The sequence below is a fragment of the Arctopsyche grandis genome, chromosome 4, assembly GCF_051622035.1.
Source record: "Arctopsyche grandis isolate Sample6627 chromosome 4, ASM5162203v2, whole genome shotgun sequence".
Lineage (NCBI taxonomy): Eukaryota > Metazoa > Arthropoda > Insecta > Trichoptera > Hydropsychidae > Arctopsyche > Arctopsyche grandis.
The window spans coordinates 16,731,012-16,751,563 of record NC_135358.1 but is presented as its reverse complement, the minus strand read 5'-3'; the positions used below and the strand labels follow the sequence as shown (position 1 = coordinate 16,751,563).

Sequence of the window (20,552 nt, the reverse complement as noted above, 5' to 3'; positions counted from 1 at the left end):
CCATACTTTTGCCCAAATATAATACCTTTGTACAACCATAGGCAAACAATAAAACTTTATAAAACTAGCACAACAGTGTTTCGTTAGGCCGGGATACAGTCAACACTCCAGTACCCCGCCTACAGGTCCCTAAGTGATTGGCAGAATATAATCTTCTCGGATGAGAATAAATTAAATTTATTCGTGTCCCCGATTGCGTCGGTCCCCGATTGGAGGTTCCCCGATTGCATCGGTCAAGCCCTGGGTTGACCTCAAATGAAAATAATTTATTCAGAAGTATTTCTGCAGTGCTGCTGATTAGATTTGGATATTTAAGACTCTGAGTTGATTTTTCCTATTAGAGTTGGCCAATTTATCTGATTTCATTGTTGAAACGGTTCCTCATAAAATTGGCAATACCATCTCACCTACTTTGTCACTGCTATTTGAATATGATTTCAATTTTATAATATACTAGCTGTATTACACGGCTTCTCTATTTATAATATAAACCGCTTAAACATGATCTAATCAATCTAATAGTAAACATTTTATCAAAAAAAATAAATTAAAATTCAAAAAAAATCAAAAAAAAAATTCAAAAAAAAATCAAAAAAATAAATAAAAAATATCAAAAAAAATCTTAATTTCTTTTGTTGCCTTCTAGGGCTTCACCCTCGGTGCCCCCCTGATCCTTTGCTTTCTAGGGCTTCGCCTTTCTGCGCCCCCCTTAGCTATTGCCGTTTAGGGCTTCGCCCCTCTGCGCCCCCCTTAGCTAATGCCTTTTAGGGCTGCGCCCCCTGTGGCGCCCCTGGCGGGGCTCCATGAGACTACACCCCTTGCGCCCCCGTGGGAGTGAATCCATTGAATCGAAAAAAATCAAATCAGCGCCTATGAATCGAAAAAAAATAAATCGAATCATATGTATGTACATATATGAAAACACATCTACATAATATGTTGTATCATCGAGAATTTATAAACGACGATCGTCAAAGCAAAAAGTTACTTAAACTTTTAATTACACACGATTACAAACAATTCATGATATTTGTAAAACCTTACTTCGTGTTATTTTATTATTACGATATGATAACTGATATCACAAAAATTAAATTGTGTTTTCGTGATATTCGAAAGACTTTAATTTCAACTTCATGATACATTTTTATAATAGCTTTAATTTTACTATAATTGATCACGAAAAATTATCTCTTTGATATTTTTAAAATATTATATATAGTGGTACAAATGCATGTAGGACAAACAATGATAGTACGTATTTTATTGGCTAACATAACAAATTAACATTGATCATTATCAAAAAAAATGATTAAACATATTTGTGCTCTTTTCGTTGCGCTAAATTTAATATCATTTTCAGACGCGACTACAAAATACGGTATTCCAATTTTTTTATTACATAATTATATTATTTCACAAATCTTTCAATTTCGTTTTTTGTCAGCATAAAACGATATTCCAAAAATATATACATGTATTTTTTCCAGTTTCATTACTTTTAATTTTATGTATATTATATTTTCAGTTAAATGCTTAGATCCTTACGAATTATATCAAACGTGCGGTCCTACTTGTGATCCCAACTGTGAAATACAGATTGTTAGGCCAGCTATAAAACCATGTGTTGCAGGTTGCTTTTGCAAACCAGGCTATGTGCGACATAATAAAAAATGCATTCTGCCTGCTAATTGCCGTAAGTTTAGGAATTCGAGAATATTTCTATAAAAATATTCAGTGGATGTACAGTAAAGTATGTATGTTACAGCAAAGTGTAATGGAACTAATGAAGTATACAAATTATGTTCTTGCGATGCCACATGCACCAAACCAAATATTACAAGCAGTAGTCCATGTTCAGAAGGCTGTTTCTGTAAACCAGGATATGTAAGATTCAATGGAAACTGTATTCTAGTTTCACGATGTCGTAAGTTACAATTGCATTTTATTAAAGTTTTCAACAATAATAAAAAATATTAATTTTGTGAACTTCTCTTAAGCACCACAATGCACCACTAACGAGGTTCTCAACGTATGCCCTGCACAATGTTCATTTGCGGATGATTGCCGATCCCTTTTCAACCCTGTGGCTATAGCCTGTTTACCGTTGATTCCACCACCACCTTGCATACCCAGATGCGAATGTAAACCAGGTTACGTCTTATTAAATGGCACATGTGTTCCAGTTGACCAATGTATGTAATTATAACAATAATTTAACAAAAATTAACTCTCCACTTTACAATATAAAACTCGGTATATTAAATTCCAGGTTGCTCAAATCCAATAACAGAGCAAATTGCAAACTGTTCAACGTCTTTTGATATCAACTGCCAAGGAGCAAAAGTTTATCACAACTGTACAAACTTCAAATGTATCTGCAGAAGTGGATATGTGAGGAGCTCAACTGGAAACTGTATTTTGCAATCGACCTGTCGTAAGTTATAATGTCCAATACACCCCAAGTGGTGTATTGGGCATGAAAATGTGACGAATTTAAGTTTATCATCTACAATGAACTAACACTTTATACTTGAGCGATCCAATCGATCTTGATAAACTTTAATAGTATAAACATAAATTTGTGATTACGCTCTATTGAATAATTAGCACATTTTATAAACTTATGTATATTTTATAGCGCCGACCTGTGCTGCTAATGAAGTATTAAACATGTGTCCAGCACAGTGCTCAGTAGAAGTCGATTGTCAGTCGCTTCTCAACCCCGTAACTGTAGCTTGTTCACCGGTGATTCCACCACCACCGTGCAACCCCAGATGCGAATGTAAAGCAGGCTACGTCTTATTAAATGGCACATGTGTTCCAGAAGATCAATGTAATTCAAATCCTAGCCTATTCAAAGAACTATTACTTGCGCTTCAAATTGTAAATTATTCGATAAATAGGTGTTAATCTAGGTTGCTCCAATCCAGTAACAGAACACGTGGTTAGTTGTTCGGAGCCTTGCGATGAAAATTGCCTGGGTGTTGTTCCAAGCAGCTGTAACTGCGTCAATTTCAGGTGTGCCTGTCGAAGTGGGTATGTAAGAAACGCTGCTGGGGTGTGCATCATTCGTTCGAGCTGTCGTAAGATTTTTTTGTTTAAAATTTAATTTTTTTATTCTTATGCATGTAAAAATAGCTCATAATGAATTGATCTTGTAGCACCGATCTGTTCGGCGAACGAGGTACTAAACATGTGCCCAGGTCAGTGCTCAGTAGAAGACGATTGCCAGTCGCTTCTCAACCCCGTAACTGTAGCTTGTTCACCGGTGATTCCACCACCACCATGCAACCCCAGATGCGAATGTATAGCAGGCTACGTCTTATTAAATGGCACATGTGTTCCAGAAGACCAATGTAAATAAAATCCTAGCCTATTCAAAGAACTATTACTTACGATTCATATTGTAAGCTATTCGATAAATCCCTGTTAATCTAGGTTGCTCCAATCCAGTAACAGAACACGTGGTTAGTTGTTCGGAGCCTTGCGATGAAAATTGCCTGGGCGTTGTTCCAAGCAGCTGTAACTGCGTCAATTTCAGGTGTGCCTGTCGAAGTGGGTATGTAAGAAACGCTGCTGGGGTGTGCATCATTCGTTCGAGCTGTCGTAAGATTTTTTTGTTTAAAATTGAAATTTGCTATTTTTATGCATGTAAAAATAACTCATAAAATAATGATCATGTAGCACCGATATGTTCGGCGAACGAGGTACTAAACATGTGCCCAGATCAGTGCTCAGTAGAAGTAGATTGCCAGTCGCTTCTCAACCCCGTAACTGTAGCTTGTTCACCGGTGATTCCACCACCACCATGCAACCCCAGATGCGAATGTAAAGCAGGCTACGTCTTATTGAATGGCATATGTGTTCCAAAAGATCAATGTAATTAAAATCCGAGCCTATTCAAAGAACTATTACTTACGCTTCAAATTGTAAATTATTCGATAAATATGTGTTAATCTAGGTTGCTTCAATCCAGTAACAGAACACGAGGTTAGTTGTTCGGAGCCTTGCGATGAAAATTGCCTAGGCGTTGTTCCAAGCAGCTGTGTCTGTGTCAATTTCAGGTGTGCCTGTCGAAGTGGGTATGTAAGAAACGCCGCTGGAATATGCATCATTCGTTCGAGCTGTCGTAAGATTTTTACTTTATCTTTGTACGTAGTAACAATAGATGAAGTTTTGTGATCATGCGAAAATTCGAACTCGAGATTTTGACTGATTCGAACTCAGAATCGATTACTGATCACGTTTTCATGATCTAGAAAAATGTGTGTGTGTGTGTGTGTGTGTGTGTGTGTGTGTGTGTGTCTGTGTATTTTAAGGGATTTTTTGAACACCGTTACTTCTATCGAACTGAAACTTAGCATCGATTACTGAAATTCTTATCGACACGACGTAAATATTTTTCAAATTTTTATGTTGACCGGAAATGGTAACTCCCCTTATAGGTGTCCTCTTTTTTTAAATTTTTGAATTCAATTATCTCAAAAAAACGGTTAACTTAATCGGATTAAATCTTTTTTACATGTAATAGAAATAATAATCTTTATAACCTTATATTTTTTGAATATTTTTATCTGAACCGGAAGTAGTACTTTTACTCTAGAGAATCGAGGCTTTTTATGTTTTTCTCAGAAACCTTTTAGTTTATTGAACTGAAATTTCATATCTAGAAGTTTAAGTATAATACCAAGTTATGTTTAAAATTTGGTAAGCATCCCTCAACCGGAAGTGGCAGTTTACTCTTGTTCGATTTTTCTTCCACTATTTTTTTCGACCCCTTATGCATGTGTGATCTTCACGAAAAAATTCAAGAATAATTACACTGTTCGACAAATGACGACTTTTAAAATGTTTCAGAGACGAGATATGACTTTTCTTATAGATCAATGCCCAGTGAGCACGAATCTGGTAATAAAAAGTGTTGATTGGCTCGAGATTCGGAGATATATGTATGTGTTTTTTAAATCGCGCGATTTTTCTATATCTTTTATTTTATCGAGGTAAGCCAGTTATCAATAGAATTTTTGTTATTAATCCACAAGAATAGTCGAAATATGATTTTTCTAAGTGGAATTTTATTTAATTCTCATATAAAGATAATTTAATATATTATCCCTATTAATTCATTTTCAATTTGTATCGAAAATGCTGTCTTAGCTATAAGTCTTTCATAATGCTGCCGGTATGTGTGAATGTGTCTGTACGGTGCAATATAGAATTTTGTTTTTTGACTTTCTTATATTCCTCAAATACATAAATAAAGTAATGGGTTGGTCACACCCGAATTTTTTTTGTTTAATATGTAAATTTGTTTATTCTTATGCATATAAAAATAGCTCATAATGAATTGATCTTGTAGCACCGATCTGTTCGGCGAACGAGGTACTAAACATGTGCCCAGGTCAGTGCTCAGTAGAAGACGATTGCCAGTCGCTTCTCAACCCCGTAACTGTAGCTTGTTCACCGGTGATTCCACCACCACCATGCAACCCCAGATGCGAATGTATAGCAGGCTACGTCTTATCAAATGGCACATGTGTTCCAGAAGATCAATGTAATTAAAATCCAAGCCTATTCAAAGAACTATTACTTACGTTTCATATTGTAAATTATTCGATAAATCCGTGTTAATCTAGGTTGCTCCAATCCAGTAACAGAACACGTGGTTAGTTGTTCGGAGCCTTGCGATGAAAATTGCCTGGGCGTTGTTCCAAGCAGCTGTAACTGCGTCAATTTCAGGTGTGCCTGTCGAAGTGGGTATGTAAGAAACGCTGCTGGAGTGTGCATCATTCGTTCGAGCTGTCGTAAGATTTTTTGTTTACAATTTAATTTGTTTATTCTTATGCATGTAAAAGCTCATAATTAATTGATCTTGTAGCACCGATCTGTTCGGCGAACGAGGTACTAAACATGTGCCCAGGTCAGTGCTCAGTAGAAGACGATTGCCAGTCGCTTCTCAACCCCGTAACTGTAGCTTGTTCACCGGTGATTCCACCACCACCGTGCAACCCCAGATGCGAATGTATAGCAGGCTACGTCTTATTAAATGGCACATGTGTTCCAGAAGACCAATGTAAATAAAATTGTAGCCTATCCAAAGAAATATTATTTGCGTTTCGAATTGTAAAATAGTTACTAATTCTTTGTGAATCTAGGTTGCTCCAATCCTGTAACGGAACACGTGGTTAGTTGTTCCGAGCCTTGCGATGAAAATTGCCTAGGCGTTGTTCCAAGCAGCTGCAACTGCGTTAATTTCAGGTGTGCCTGTCGAAGTGGCTATGCAAGAAACGCCGCGGGAGTGTGCATCATTCGTTCAAGCTGTCGTAAGATCTTTTGTTTGGAATTTAATTTTTTTATTCTTATGCAAATCAATAGTTCATAATATAATGATCTTGTAGCACCGATATGTTCGGCGAACGAGGTACTAAACATGTGCCCAGCTCAGTGCTCAGTAGAAGACGATTGCCAGTCGCTTCTCAACCCCGTAACTGTAGCTTGTTCACCGTTGATTCCACCACCACCATGCAACCCCAGATGCGAATGTATAGCAGGCTACGTCTTATTAAATGGCATATGTGTTCCAAAAGATCAATGTAATTAAAACCCGAGCCTATTCAAAGAACTATTACTTACGCTTCAAATTGTAAATTATTCGATAAATATGTGTTAATCTAGGTTGCTCCAATCCAGTAACAGAACACGTGGTTAGTTGTTCGGAGCCTTGCGATGAAAATTGCCTGGGCGTTGTTCCAAGCAGCTGTAACTGCGTTAATTTTAGGTGTGCCTGTCGAAGTGGGTATGTAAGAAACGCCGCTGGAGTGTGCATCATTCGTTCAAGCTGTCGTAAGAATTTTTTTATTTAAAATTTAAATTTGTTTTTTTTATACATGTAAAAATAACTCATAATATAATGATCTTGTAGCACCGATATGTTCGGCGAACGAGGTACTAAACATGTGCCCAGCTCAGTGCTCAGTAGAAGACGATTGCCAGTCGCTTCTCAACCCCGTAACTGTAGCTTGTTCACCGTTGATTCCACCACCACCATGCAACCCCAGATGCGAATGTATAGCAGGCTACGTCTTATTAAATGGCACATGTGTTCCAGAAGACCAATGTAAATAAAATCCTAGCCTATTCAAAGAACTATTACTTACGATTCATATTGTAAATTATTCGATAAATCCCTGTTAATCTAGGTTGCTCCAATCCAGTAACAGAAGACGTGGTTAGTTGTTCGGAGCCTTGCGATGAAAATTGACTGGGCGTTGTTCCAAGCAGCTGTAACTGCGTTAATTTCAGGTGTGCTTGTCGAAGTGGCTATGTAAGAAACGCCGCTGGAGTGTGCATCATTCGTTCGAGCTGTCGTAAGATTTTTTTTTATTTAAAATTGAAATTTGCTATTTTTATGCATATAAAAATAACTCATAATATAATGATCTTGTAGCACCGATATGTTCGGTGAACGAGGTATTAAACATGTGCCCAGCTCAGTGCTCAGTAGAAGTCGATTGCCAGTCGCTTTTAAAACCTATCACTACCGTTTGCACGCCTACGATACCCCCACCACCTTGTACACCAAGATGCGAATGTAAAACAGGCTACGTCTTATCTAATGGCACATGTGTTCCAGTTGACCAATGTTTGTAATTACATCGATAATTTTTATATTCGAAGTTGCAGATTAAAAATGATTTTCTCGTAACTTTAGGCTGCTCAAACCCTGTCACCGAACACATAGTAAATTGTTCCGCTCCTTCCGATGAAACCTGTCAAAATTTAACACAAACTAATTTCAACTGCACCACGTTTAAATGTGCCTGCAAAAATGGTTATGTCCGAAACTCAGCTGGAATTTGCATTATTCGCTCAAATTGTCGTAAGTACAAGATAACTCAACAGCATTGGTTTTTTTTTAATTATTAGTTTACAAATATTAAATATAATAAACGTACAGTGTCTTAATGAAGATTTTTTCTGAAATTTTAGCCGTAATTTGCAGTAATCCAAACGAAGTATATATGTCATGTGGAACTTGCGATCGTACTTGTGACATTCCCAACAAAGTATGTAATTTACCATGTCAAGAAAAATGTTTCTGCAAACCAGGATACCTAAGAAATATGGCTGGAACATGTGTACTTCCTTCACGATGCCCTACATATGGGAATTAAATTTAAGAAATGTATGTAATTCCCTCCATTTCTATTTCCTTATCCTTTTGAAGAGACATTGCCTGATCGTCCCCTTTTTTTGTTTATTTTATTAAACTATAAATATAAATTTGAAAATTGTATTTTTCCGATAAAGTCGTCTTTATTATCAAATTTTGTTTTTTATTTTATTTTATTATGGGTACAAAAATAAAAATTATAAAAATTTTTGACTTAATATATTTGTATAAGGCACTCATGTTTTAAAGTTGATCGGCCTTTCAATACAGTTCGCGAGCACATTGATTCCGGCTCAAATTGACAAAAAATCCTAGAATGAGTTTTTCTCTGCCACTCAGACAATAAAAATATACAGAAATAAAACAAGTCACGTCTGATCTTGTATATTTGTTATTTATCAGGCGCAGTAGAAGAAATAAAGTCCTAAAAGCTTTTTAGTTCAAATGAAATATTTAAATTTCCTCTTTTTTTAATAAATTCTTGAATTTTTAGTATTTAGGTATATTACATTACTCATTTTCATGTAATAAGTAATTAAGTTACTAGCAATCATAAAACTACTAGGGGGAATATTTTTTAAATATGGGGGAATTTTAAAAAATAAAATTAGTTTAAACTTTAAATCACACCGAAGAAATATTGATTGCGACCATGGACATTTATATAGGGCCGCTGATGTCAATTATGCCACCCCAGTAAAATTTCAAGTTATATCCATTGATTTACAAGCAGTTTTTATTTTATTTTTTTGATTAGTTACCCAGAGCCCAGATTCGACTTAAAATCGTCCCAAATACTATCCGAGATAAGCGTTTTTGCGAGAGACCAATAAGAGAACTCGACCTCATCACGAAGTCTCTCGGAAAGCTATGCACTACTTATATAGTTATATGCAGTGGCGGCTCGTGGATAAGATATCTGGGGGTGCTGCGGTTGATAAAAAATAAAAAAAATGTTTATTTAGATTATATTTTATTATTAACATCAAAATTATTAAAATTAAACATTATATGTATTTTTATTTCATTACAAAATTGATTCTTCTGTCATTTTTTTTGAAAAAAGGTCTATCACCTTTTCGTTAAATTTTTCATTATTTATGATAATTTTTTTTTCAATTGACGCATAGACGAAGCCGTCAATCAATGTGATTCTTATATATGTCTTTATCTTTTTTATTGACGAAAAACACCATTCTGGCTCAGCGTTAGTCATTGGAGTTGTGAGAAGAATTTGAATAAGTTTTGTTATTTCCTCAAGAACTTTGCATAAATTGCTTGCAGAAATAAATTTTAACAATGTCAATAAATCATTAAAGCTATGCATTTCTTTCCTTGACTAAAACACTTCTAATTCACTCTGAAGCTTTTCTTTGTTTAACATTGGATATGATTCAACGGTTAGTAGTAGTTATTCCGTTGGCATTTTCTTTGTGTACTTTTCAAAATTTTCTTGATTAAATAATTTCACAGCCATTAATCGAATAGAAAAAGTATGTCTCTTTTATATCCTTAATAATAACATCGCACATATTTTTGGTTTCTTGAGACTGTAATGAAGACAATTCGCTATAATAACCTCGTATTTGTATAATGGCATTAAGTTTTCTTTAATTGAAAATGCATCGATATTACTAGATTGCATTTGGTTGTAAATAATTTTTAAATGCGGTATTAACTTGTGAAAAAGTTCTAACCAAAATAAAAAAATTCGGGTGTGACCAACCCATGACTTTATCTATATATTTGAGGAATATAAGAAGGTTACAAAACAAAATTCGATATTGAACTGATGACTATGATAGTGATACAAATTGAGCGCAAATGTATGGAAACTTGCACAAAACAAAAGTTCTACTTCCGGTTGTCAGATTTTGTTCAAATTTTTTTTATTACGAAAAATCACTACCAGTATTATACTCATTAAATATCAAGAAAATAAAAATAATTTTACAGGTCAAAATAAAATAATGAAATATTGTTTTAAAAAAAAATACTACTTCCGGTTAACAAATTCTGACCAAAAGCCTACCAGCTCTAAGTTAGTACATAAAAAATAGAAATATAAATTTTCAGCTTAATACGTTCAGGGGTGTGGTCAGAGTAGTGGGCACAACATTTTTGACCTTTCTACGAGGAAAAAATCCCACTTCCGGTTCAATTAATTAAGTGATTTTTTTTATTTTTACTTAAAATTACTATTTTTATTATACACAATAAATATCAAGAAGCTTAAAACAATTTAAAAGGTCAAAATAAAATAATGAAATATTGTTTTAAAAAAAAATACTATTTCCGGTTTACGAATTCTGACCAAATCCCTACCAGCTCTAAGTTAGTACATAAAGGATAGAAATATAAATTTTCAGCTTAATACGTTCAGGGGTGTGGACAGAGTAGTGGGCACAACATTTTTGACCTTCCTACGAGAAAAAAAATTCCACTTCCGGTTTATAAAATATAATAATTTTTTTTTATTTTCATCAAATTGATACAAGAATTATACTATTTATATTTTTTTGTGACGAACACACATGTTTAAGGGGTCGAAAAAAATAGTGGAAGAAAAATCGAACAAGAGTAAACTGCTACTTCCGGTTGACGGATGCTAACTAAATTTTATACTTAACATGGTATTAAACTTAAACTTCTAGATATGAAATTTCAGTTCAATAAACCAAAATGTTTCTGAAAAAAACATAAAAAACTTCGATTCTCTAGAGTAAAAGTACTGCTTCCGGTTCAGATAGAAATATTTAAAAAATATAAGATTATAAAAATTATTATTTGTATTATATTTAAAAAAAATTCAGTCTGATTCAGTTAGTGGTTTGGGAGATAATTGAATTCAAAAACTTAAAAAAAGAGGACACCTATAAGGCGAGGTACCACTTCCGGTCAACTTAAAAATTTGAAAAAAATTTACGTCGTGTCGATAAGAATTTTAGTAACCGATACTAAGTTTCAGTTCGATAGGACTAACGGTGTTAAAAATATCCCCAAAATACACACCCACACAGACACACACACAGACACACACACACACACACACACACACACACATTTTTTCTAGATCATGAAAACGTGATCAGTGATCGATTCTGAGTTCGAATAATGATAATAATGCAGTAGTTCGAATCAATTCGCTAAACTCGACAAATTTTCGAGTACAACGTGGAGTAAGGCAAGGGTGCATATTATCTCCAGACCTATTTAATATATATGGAGAGTATATAATGCGAAGAGCACTGGATGGTTGGAAGGGTGGAGTGTCCATTGGTGGAAAAAAGCTATCCAATCTTCGGTATGCGGATGACACAACGCTCATAGCTAATAATCATGAAGAAATGGCCGAACTGATCCGTCGTGTTGAGACAGAGTAGTGTGCTTGGCCTCCAGATAAACCGCCCCAAAACAAAAATTATGATAATTGACCGTCACCAACAGCTGCAAAACAACAACTCAGCTTTAAACGGTATAGAGGTGGTCGATAATTTTGTCTATCTGGGGTCAATCATATCTAACAACGGCGGCAGCGAATTGGAAATACGGCGCCGGATTACATCAGCAATGTCACAACTAACGAAGATTTGGAAGAATAGAGCCATTACAACTGCTGTCAAAATCCGTCTCGTGAAGAGTCTCTTTTTTCTGTCTGCCTTTATGGTGTCGAGACGTGGACCATGAAGGCGGCGGATAGACGGAGAATCGATGCCTTCGAGATGTGGTCCTGGAGACGGCTACTGCGCGTGCCTTGGACGACAAACGCACGAATGTGTCTATTCTTGAAGAATTAAAAATCAAGGATAGACTGTCAACAATATGCCTGAAACGTATATTGCAGTTTTTCGGCCACATTGCACGAAGAGGTGAGGAGAGCCTGGAGCGGTTGGTTGTGGTTGGTAGCGTCGAAGGCAGAAGAGCCAGAGACAGATCCCCCGCACGCTGGACTGACCAAGTATCTGCAGCGACGGGCGCTTCCACGGTAGCAAGTCTTCGCCTGGCCGAATTTAGAACTGAATGGAGGCAGCTGGTTGACCGGACATCATAGTCACGATCCTCAGTGATGAGGGTTAAATAAATAAAATAAATTGGTAGAATCTGTTATTGTGTTATCGGTAATTTCGGAAGAAAATTTAAGTTCTTGAAAATATTGCCTCAGCTTCTCTTGATTTTGATACACTTAATTAACAGTTAGAGCCATGATTCTGTTCCTAAAATAGGTGCAAATATCGCTTTTAAAAAAATAAGTTTTCCAAATAAATTTGAAGAAATAAAACTTACAGTGAGGTGTAGAAGGAAGTGTAGAAATGTAGAAAGTGTAAGAAGTGTAGAAAGAAAGACGAAAGCAGAAGGAATGACCAAACGTGAGAGGTATCGGGCGCACGCATACGACGCAACATATGTACATACATCTCGTACAGCCAGGAGTGACAGTACGAGACCAAGCTTCTAGCGCGAGCTCCCTCCCCGCACCCCCTCCTTCGCCCACTCGAGAATCTTCCATCGAAAACCGTACTGCACAAAATCATAAAGACGCCTCACTTTTTTATATTAGTACCGCGGTGTATGATCATTATTGGATGTATCGGTGTGTGGGCGAGCTTAATACACACAAATAATATTGATATTGTTACGTTCACCGCCGAGTAGTTGCAATTGGATTAGGCCGAGTAGCATCCCAGAGACTGTGTGACCGTTATAATTGGTTTCAAGGATTATCTCTAAGTGCTCTAAGGACTCTAAGTGCATGTAGGCTAAACAATGGCCACCGAAGTGGCCATTCGCAGAAGTGACCGATACCGTGGGACTGGGTGTCGTGGGAATACATATCCGGGTACATGCCTAAACAATAGGGAAGTAACCGGATGCCCTGAGAGACCTGCCCCTTATAAGGCGGTACTTAGGCGATATAAAGACATTCTGGACGGAGCACTGCCAATGCGTGTATCTCCTTAATCATCAATAAATGCTGTGAAACGACTTTGGCCTTTTACTTGGATCCTCCACCCACCCCTATGCAACACTGGTGTCAGAAGTGGGATCCAAGATGGGCCGTGGAACAAAGTCACCAGCGAAGGAATAGAAGCTACAGCAAAGCCATCCTTGGGAGCTGTAGGAGTGAGTTCGAGACATGGAGACACGAAACAAAAAAATGCAGTTTTCACTGCAACACACAGAATCTCACATCACATATTCGGTTGTCGAATTGCAGTTATCACTGCAACTCGACTTTGACATTATCGGCGGTGGCCACCAAGAAGTCATCGGGATGACGGAATGAGGGTACGAAGCGGGAGCATTCGTACAGGTGCTGCCGGGAGAGGACAACTTGAGACACTTTCAACGAAGGGCAGCATCCGGCAAATGCAGAGTCATCCAAAGGTCGACCGGGACGAGTGCAGTTGACCGGTCCACTTACGCCGCAAGTACCAAGAATTAGCGGCTGTTGGTGACGACGATCCACGGGAAAACATCGTCGTCAGAAAAGGAGCGGAGATCAACATCACATATTCGGTTTTCGAATTGCAGTTCTCACTGCAACTGGATTTCATATGCATTCTTGACATAAACTGCGTTTACCGCCAAGAATGCATCGGGATGGCGGAAGGAGAGTACGAAGCAGGAGCATTCGTACAGGTGCTGCCGGAAGAGGACAACATGAGACGCTGTCAATGGCAACAACGAAGGGCAGCATCCGGCAATTGCAGAGTCATCCAAAGGGCGACCGGGACGAGTGCAGTTCGCCAGTCTACTTACGCCGCAAGTACCAAGAATTAGCGGCTGTAGGTGACGACTAGAGTACGGATAGCCAAGGTGCTGCTCATTGTTCCATTGTTGTAAATGCTTTGTAAAAAAGGTTCGGCAAACCTTTTTATTTAATCAAACAATGCATTTACAACATTTGAACAATTAACGGCACCTTGGTTGTCCGGGCTTTAGTGACGACGATCCACGGGAAAGCATCGTCGTCAGAAAAGGAGCGGAGATAAACTACAACGGAGAGATATCGATACAAACCACTATTCCCTTCAACTGTTTGATGACGGCAGATGTCAACAAACTGGAAAAAAAATCTAATTGGAAACTAGTTAACCACCTGTTATATCACAGGTGTCATCTCGTAGGAGTCCGAAAGTAAACGGATTGAAATGGAATTCAATCAGAACCATGCAACGGCAGAGAGGCACATTTATCAGATTGGATAAATGTTGGTTGGTCAGTCGGCGGAGTCAATCAAGTCCATTTTGGGAGGCCATGGCAACGAATGCACGTTCTGGGTGGAACGTTGGTCTGCAGCAGGATGCTGGGCCAAATCACATAGGAAGATGGGACCACCGCAACAAATTTGGACGTTGGTGAAACAAGCGACTTGGATCAACTACGTTGGAGCATTTGAAACCGAAGAAACACCAGACCACGACTTCAACGAGACGTAATTGAAAAATTAATAGCGGACGAGAGACGTCAACTAGCCGGCAAAATCTAGTTGGAAAAGAACGACCTGTTTCATCACAGGTGTAATCTCATAGGAGTCGGAAATAACAAGGTACATAATGAATTTCAATCGGAACCATGCAACGGCAAAGAGGCACATTTATCAGATTGGATAAATGTTGGTTTTCCAGTCGGCGGAGTCAGCCAAGTCACTTTTGGGAGGATAGAGGCAACGCTTCAGAGGGCATGGCATCGGAAGCACGTTCTGGATGGAACGTTGGTCTGCAGCAGGATGCTGGGCCACATGACATAGGAAGCCGGGACCACCGCAACAAATTTGGACGTTGGTGAAACGAGCGACTTGGATGAACCACGTGAGGGCATTTGAAACCGAAGAAACGCCAGATCGCGACTTCAACGAGAGAGAGCGGAACAATTGATAGACGTCAACATCGAAAAAAAAATCTAGTTGGAAACTAGTGGAAACACGAGTACCTTGAAAAATACATGGACAGTTGCAGCAGAGTGCTTAGATCATCTCGCAGGTGTAACGAGAAAATACATCAGAAATAAATGGATTTAATTTGGGTCAATGGAAGAAGCACAGTCAACATAGTGGCAGAATGTTGGGTGCACATTTTTCAGGGTCAACCGTCACTTTTGTGAGGATGGGGGCGATTCTTCAGGCACATGGTTTTGGAGCACGTTCTGGGTTGAACGTTGGTCTGCAGCAGGGTGCTGGGCCACATGACATAGAAAGATAGGGCCACCGTAGCAAATTTGGACGTTGGTGACACGAGAAACATGGACCAAGTCACTTTTGTGAGGATGGGAGCGATTCTTCAGGGACATGGCATAGGTGCACGTTCTGAATTGGACGTTGGTTTGCAGCAGGATGCTGGGCCATATGACATAGGAAGACAGGACCGCTATAGCAAATTTGGACTTTGGTGATACGAGCAACATGGACCAATCACGTGAGAAATTTTGGACCGATGAGCTACCAAATGTATACATAAAGAATACAAATATAATTTTTCAACTTGATACGTTAAGGGGTATGGAAAAACCGTGTGGTCACAACATTTTAGAATTTTATAAGAGAAAAAAATCCCACTTAAATTTTTTTTTTTTTCATCACAATGATACAAGGATTATACTTGAATTTTATCGTGAAGAGCATACATATTTAAGGGGTCAAAACTAATAGTGGAAGAAATCGAACAAGATTAAACTGCCGCTTCCGGTTGACGGATGCTTGCCAAATTTTATTCATAACTTGGTATTAAGCTTAAACTTCTAGATATGAAATTTCAGTTCAATAAACATTATAAAAGGTTCACAAAATGATCACAAAACATAATCTCTTGTTACTACGTGCATAGATAAAGTAAAAAGACAGTCGGTAGAAATTAAGTTAAGTGATACAGTTTGATTGACGACTTTTGTTGACGATGTGAAGATTGTGGTAAAAAAATTTTGCCTGCGGCAATTTGAAAAATTTTCAAAACTAAAGTTGATTGTTATTATTATATATTTATAACCACTCAATATTATAATATACTAGTTGTTTTACCCGGCTTCGCTCAGTATTTATAATACATACAAACTGCTTAAACATGGTGAATCTAATAGTAAATATTCATTTGTTTTTTTATTAAATTTATTTGAATCGAAAAAAAAAAACGACTCGTCGTCATAAAATTTTGACTCGTTACGAAGCCCCCCCACCCCCCATTCCCAGCCCCCTGGCGCCCCCGTCCCCCGTCCTCATGTCGTCATAGAAACTTTCCCAACAATTCCCAACCAACATTACATATGTACATACAAAGTCTTTTTAGAAATTATATATTAGATTACAATAATACGAAAAAAAAAATACATGTTGTATATGAAAATAATAGAAAAATGAAATATTATAAAAATACCCTTTTTTGTATTTTTGTTTTTTCAATTTCTCTCTTTAATAATGTTTTTTTCAAAAATAAGCTTATTTTTTTCATATTTTTTAACTCAATAAGGTGTATGTAAAGTATATTTTCCATTCAACTTGACAAATTTTGGTCCATTGGTTGATTTTGTCAAGTGCACGCTGCAAGCATTCAACCGCCTCCGCTTATGACTCGATGACATAATGACTGTGTCATTTACAATGAATGCCTCTTTGCTTTTTGGGATTTCAGAAGTGTGTTTCAGGTACAGGATAGGTCTTGTCACGCTTCCCTGTGGTACCCCTGAAATGACTGTGAAAAAGTCAGTATATGCCTCCTCATGGGCGACTCTGAATTTGCGTCCAGACAAGTATGACTCAAGTGATTGCAATAATTTCCAAGTAACTTGCTGATTTTGTAAATAAGTCATTCGTGCTATACCCTGTCGAAGGTCTGCGAGACATTAAGAAATACAGCCAGACAATACTTATTTTTTCCTTTAATGATCATTCGATTTTTGTAATAACATGGTGCACTTTATCGATGTAAGAGTGTTTAAACCTAAAGCCATATTAGGTGTCGTGAATATCAATTAAAGGTTTGAGTCTTTTCAATGATAATTTTTCAAACAGCTTAGAGATCACAGGCAATAAAGATATCGGTCTGTATGATGTCGGGGGTGACAGTTTTAATTAGTTAAGGTGGTATTCATTGGCGTATTATCAGCATCAGATTGTATGTATGTATGTATTATATGTATATGGTTGGAATAATGCATCTATGTGTAGTGCACATAGCTTAGCCTTTTCTTTGTTGCGTCTTATCCACTGTCCTTGTGTATTTTTCAGATGTGGTATTTGTAGAATTGGTTGTTTGAATTTCCTATTTGCTTTCCATAGTGAGTAATTTTTATTGGCTGCAGAGCCCAGACCTCTCAAATATTTTTCAAAACAATTTTGTTTGTGCTCTTTAATAAATCGGTTAACATTGTTACTTAGGCGATTAAATTCTCATTTGTCTACAATATTTCTGGTTCTATGCCATATTCGTCTTGTATAGTATAGTTTGAGATCTTCTTTGGTTTTAAGTTTCACTATTAGATTTATTGATCCGTCGAATTTATTTTTCTGAACATATTCCAGTCCGTGTGTGAATACATGCATGTATTTTAAAGAAAAAATTTTAAGTAAAAATAAAAAAAAAATTACTTAATTTAATGAACCGGAAGTGGGATTTTTTCCTCGTAGAAAGGTCAAAAATGTTGTGCCCACTACTCTGTCCGCACCCCTAAACGTATTAAGCTGAACATTTATATTTCTATCCTTTATGTACTAACTTAGAGCTGGTAGGGTTTTGGTCAGAATTCGTAAACCGGAAGTAGTATTTTTTTTTAAAACAATATTTCATTATTTTTTCATTATTTAATTTTAACCTTTTAAATTGTTTTAAGCTTCTTGATATTTATTGTGTATAATAAAAATAGTGATTTTAAGTAAAAATAATAAAAAAATTACTTAATTTAATGAACCGGAAGTGGGATTTTTTTCCTCGTAGAAAGGTCAAAAATGTTGTGCCCACTACTCTGTCCGCACCCCTGAACGTATTAAGCTGAAAATTTATATTTCTCTCCTTTATGTACTAACTTAGAGCTGGTAGGGTTTTGGTCAGAATTCGTAAACCGGAAGTAGTATTTTTTTTTAAAACAATATTTTATTACTTTATTTTGACCTTTAAAATTATTTTTATTTTCTTGATATTTAATGAGTATGATACTGATAGTGATTTTTAGTAATAAAAAAAATTTGAACAAGATCAGACAACCGGAAGTAGAACTTTTGTTTTGTGCAAGTTTCCATACATTTGCGCTCAATTTATATCGCTATCATAGTCATCAGTTCAATATCGAATTTTTTTTTTGTAACCTTCTTATATTCCTCAAATACATAGATAAAGTCATGGGTTGGTCACACCCGAATTTTTTTAATTTTCATCACATTGATACAAGAATTATACTTGAATTTTATCGTGAAGAGCATACATATTTAAGGGGTCGAAAAAAATAGTGGAAGAAAAATCGAACAAGAGTAAACTGCCACTTCCGGTTGACGGATGCTTACTAAATTTTATAAATAACTTGGTATTCAGCTTAAACTTTTAGATATGAAATTTCAGTTAAATAAACCAAAATGTTTCTGAGAAAAACATAAAAAACCTCGATTCTCTAGAGTAAAAGTACTACTTCCAGTTCAGATAAAAATATTGAAAAAATATAAGATTATAAAAATTATTATTTCTATCATATTTAAAAAAAATTCAGTCCGATTCAGTTAGTGGTTTGGGAGATAAAGGAATTCAAAAAATTAAAAAAAAGAGGACACCTATAAGGGGAGGTACCATTTCCGGTCAACTTAAAAATTTGAAAAAAATTAACGTCGTGTCGATAAGAATTTCAGTAAGCGATACTAAGTTTCAGTTTGATAGGACTAACGGTGTTAAAAATATCCCCAAAATATACACACACAGACACACACACACATACACACACACAGACACACACACATTTTTTCTAGATCATGAAAACGTTATCAGTGATCGATTTCGAATCCGTCAAAATCTCGAGTTCGAATTTTCGCATGATCACAAAACTTCATCTATTGTTACTACGTACATAGATAAAGTAAAAATAGAGCTATTAATAAACTTAATAAAATCAATTTTAACTAACTGAGAACAGTCAAAATTATGTATAAAAAACTCTCATAAAACTTCACTGTTCTTAAGCCCTTATTATATAGTAACTATCAATATTTTGCTTATATCCTAAAATTTGAAACACAAAGACCAATCCAGGTTAAATGAACTTACAATACTATTTTGATTTTTAAATGCTTTTTATTATTATGAAATTATGTTCACAATACATCTTATATCTATTTTAATAGCTACTGATCTACTGATCATTTTCTATTTTACAATTTTAATTTAATTTGGTTAGTAATCACTGTATTATATTATTCTAATGTTAATCTAAAGCATAATAGGAAAAAGAGCTCAAAACCTATTTACAATCCTTATAAATGTTCATAATACATCTAATACATAATATTAATTAAAGACTGTCTAAAGTCGATGACCTAAAGCAGATTGTGTTTGGGTAATCTGTGTTTATACCTGATGGGTATAGACATTTTGTTGTAATCACCGAGACTCTTCACAAGTGTGTTAGTATGGTTATTAGTGATTATTTCATAGAATCTACTGGTTAGTTTGTTAGTAATGTCTGTAACAAACGGAATATTATATATGGCATGCAGTTTTTTCAATTTAGTATATATGGGTGTATTATAAATTATTTTTAGGGATTTATTTTTTATAACTTGGAGCTTGGAAAGATTAGTATTCGAGGCGTTATTCCATACAGGTGAAGCATAGGTTAATAATGGTAATATGAGCGCGCGATATAATTTTATTTTATTTTGAGTTGATAAAGAACTATGGCGATTAAATATTGGATATATTGAGGATATACCCCGCATCGCCTTGCATTTCGCTGCCTCAATGTGAGGTGCCCATCTCATTCTTTTATCAAACGTTACTCCTAAATATTTTATTACTGACTGCCATTTCAGACTTTCTCCAGAGGGGATTTTCAGATCTGAACTTGGCTTATGTTTTCTAACACTAAAGAATATGGCGTCTGTTTTGGTTTGATTAATTTGAATTTTCCACTTAGTGAAGTGTTCAGTCATTGTTTTAATTGCAAATTCAAGATTTTTAAGAATAGTGTCTGGTTTTTTGCTACTTGTGAAGCAAGCTGTATCATCTGCATATAGGGCTATGTAACAGTTTTTTGGAATAGGTATGTCATTTATATATATGGAGAACAAGAGTGGGCCAAGCAAGCTCCCCTGCGGAACGCCAGCTGCGATTATTTTTGGAGACGATAATTCATTATTTACGCTAACCACTAGCTTTCTACGAGTTAAGTACGATTTGATGATGAGAAT

General features: G+C 36.2%; 1 protein-coding gene across 1 annotated transcript; it reads left to right on the top strand.

The window, feature by feature from the left end:
- The first annotated feature begins 1,293 nt into the window (after positions 1-1,293).
- On the top strand, positions 1,294-8,306 carry LOC143910654 (zonadhesin-like). Its single transcript, XM_077429221.1, has 19 exons — positions 1,294-1,381; positions 1,529-1,696; positions 1,769-1,927; positions 2,001-2,195; positions 2,273-2,437; positions 2,642-2,836; positions 2,919-3,086; positions 3,165-3,359; positions 3,442-3,609; positions 3,688-3,882; positions 3,965-4,132; positions 5,363-5,557; positions 5,640-5,807; positions 5,882-6,076; positions 6,159-6,261; positions 6,782-6,846; positions 6,926-7,120; positions 7,715-7,882; positions 7,993-8,306. The coding sequence occupies exons 1-19, from the start codon at positions 1,309-1,311 to the stop codon at positions 8,175-8,177; spliced, it is 3,123 nt and encodes a 1,040-aa protein (XP_077285347.1). The 5' UTR covers positions 1,294-1,308; the 3' UTR covers positions 8,178-8,306.
- Positions 8,307-20,552: the final 12,246 nt, after the last annotated feature.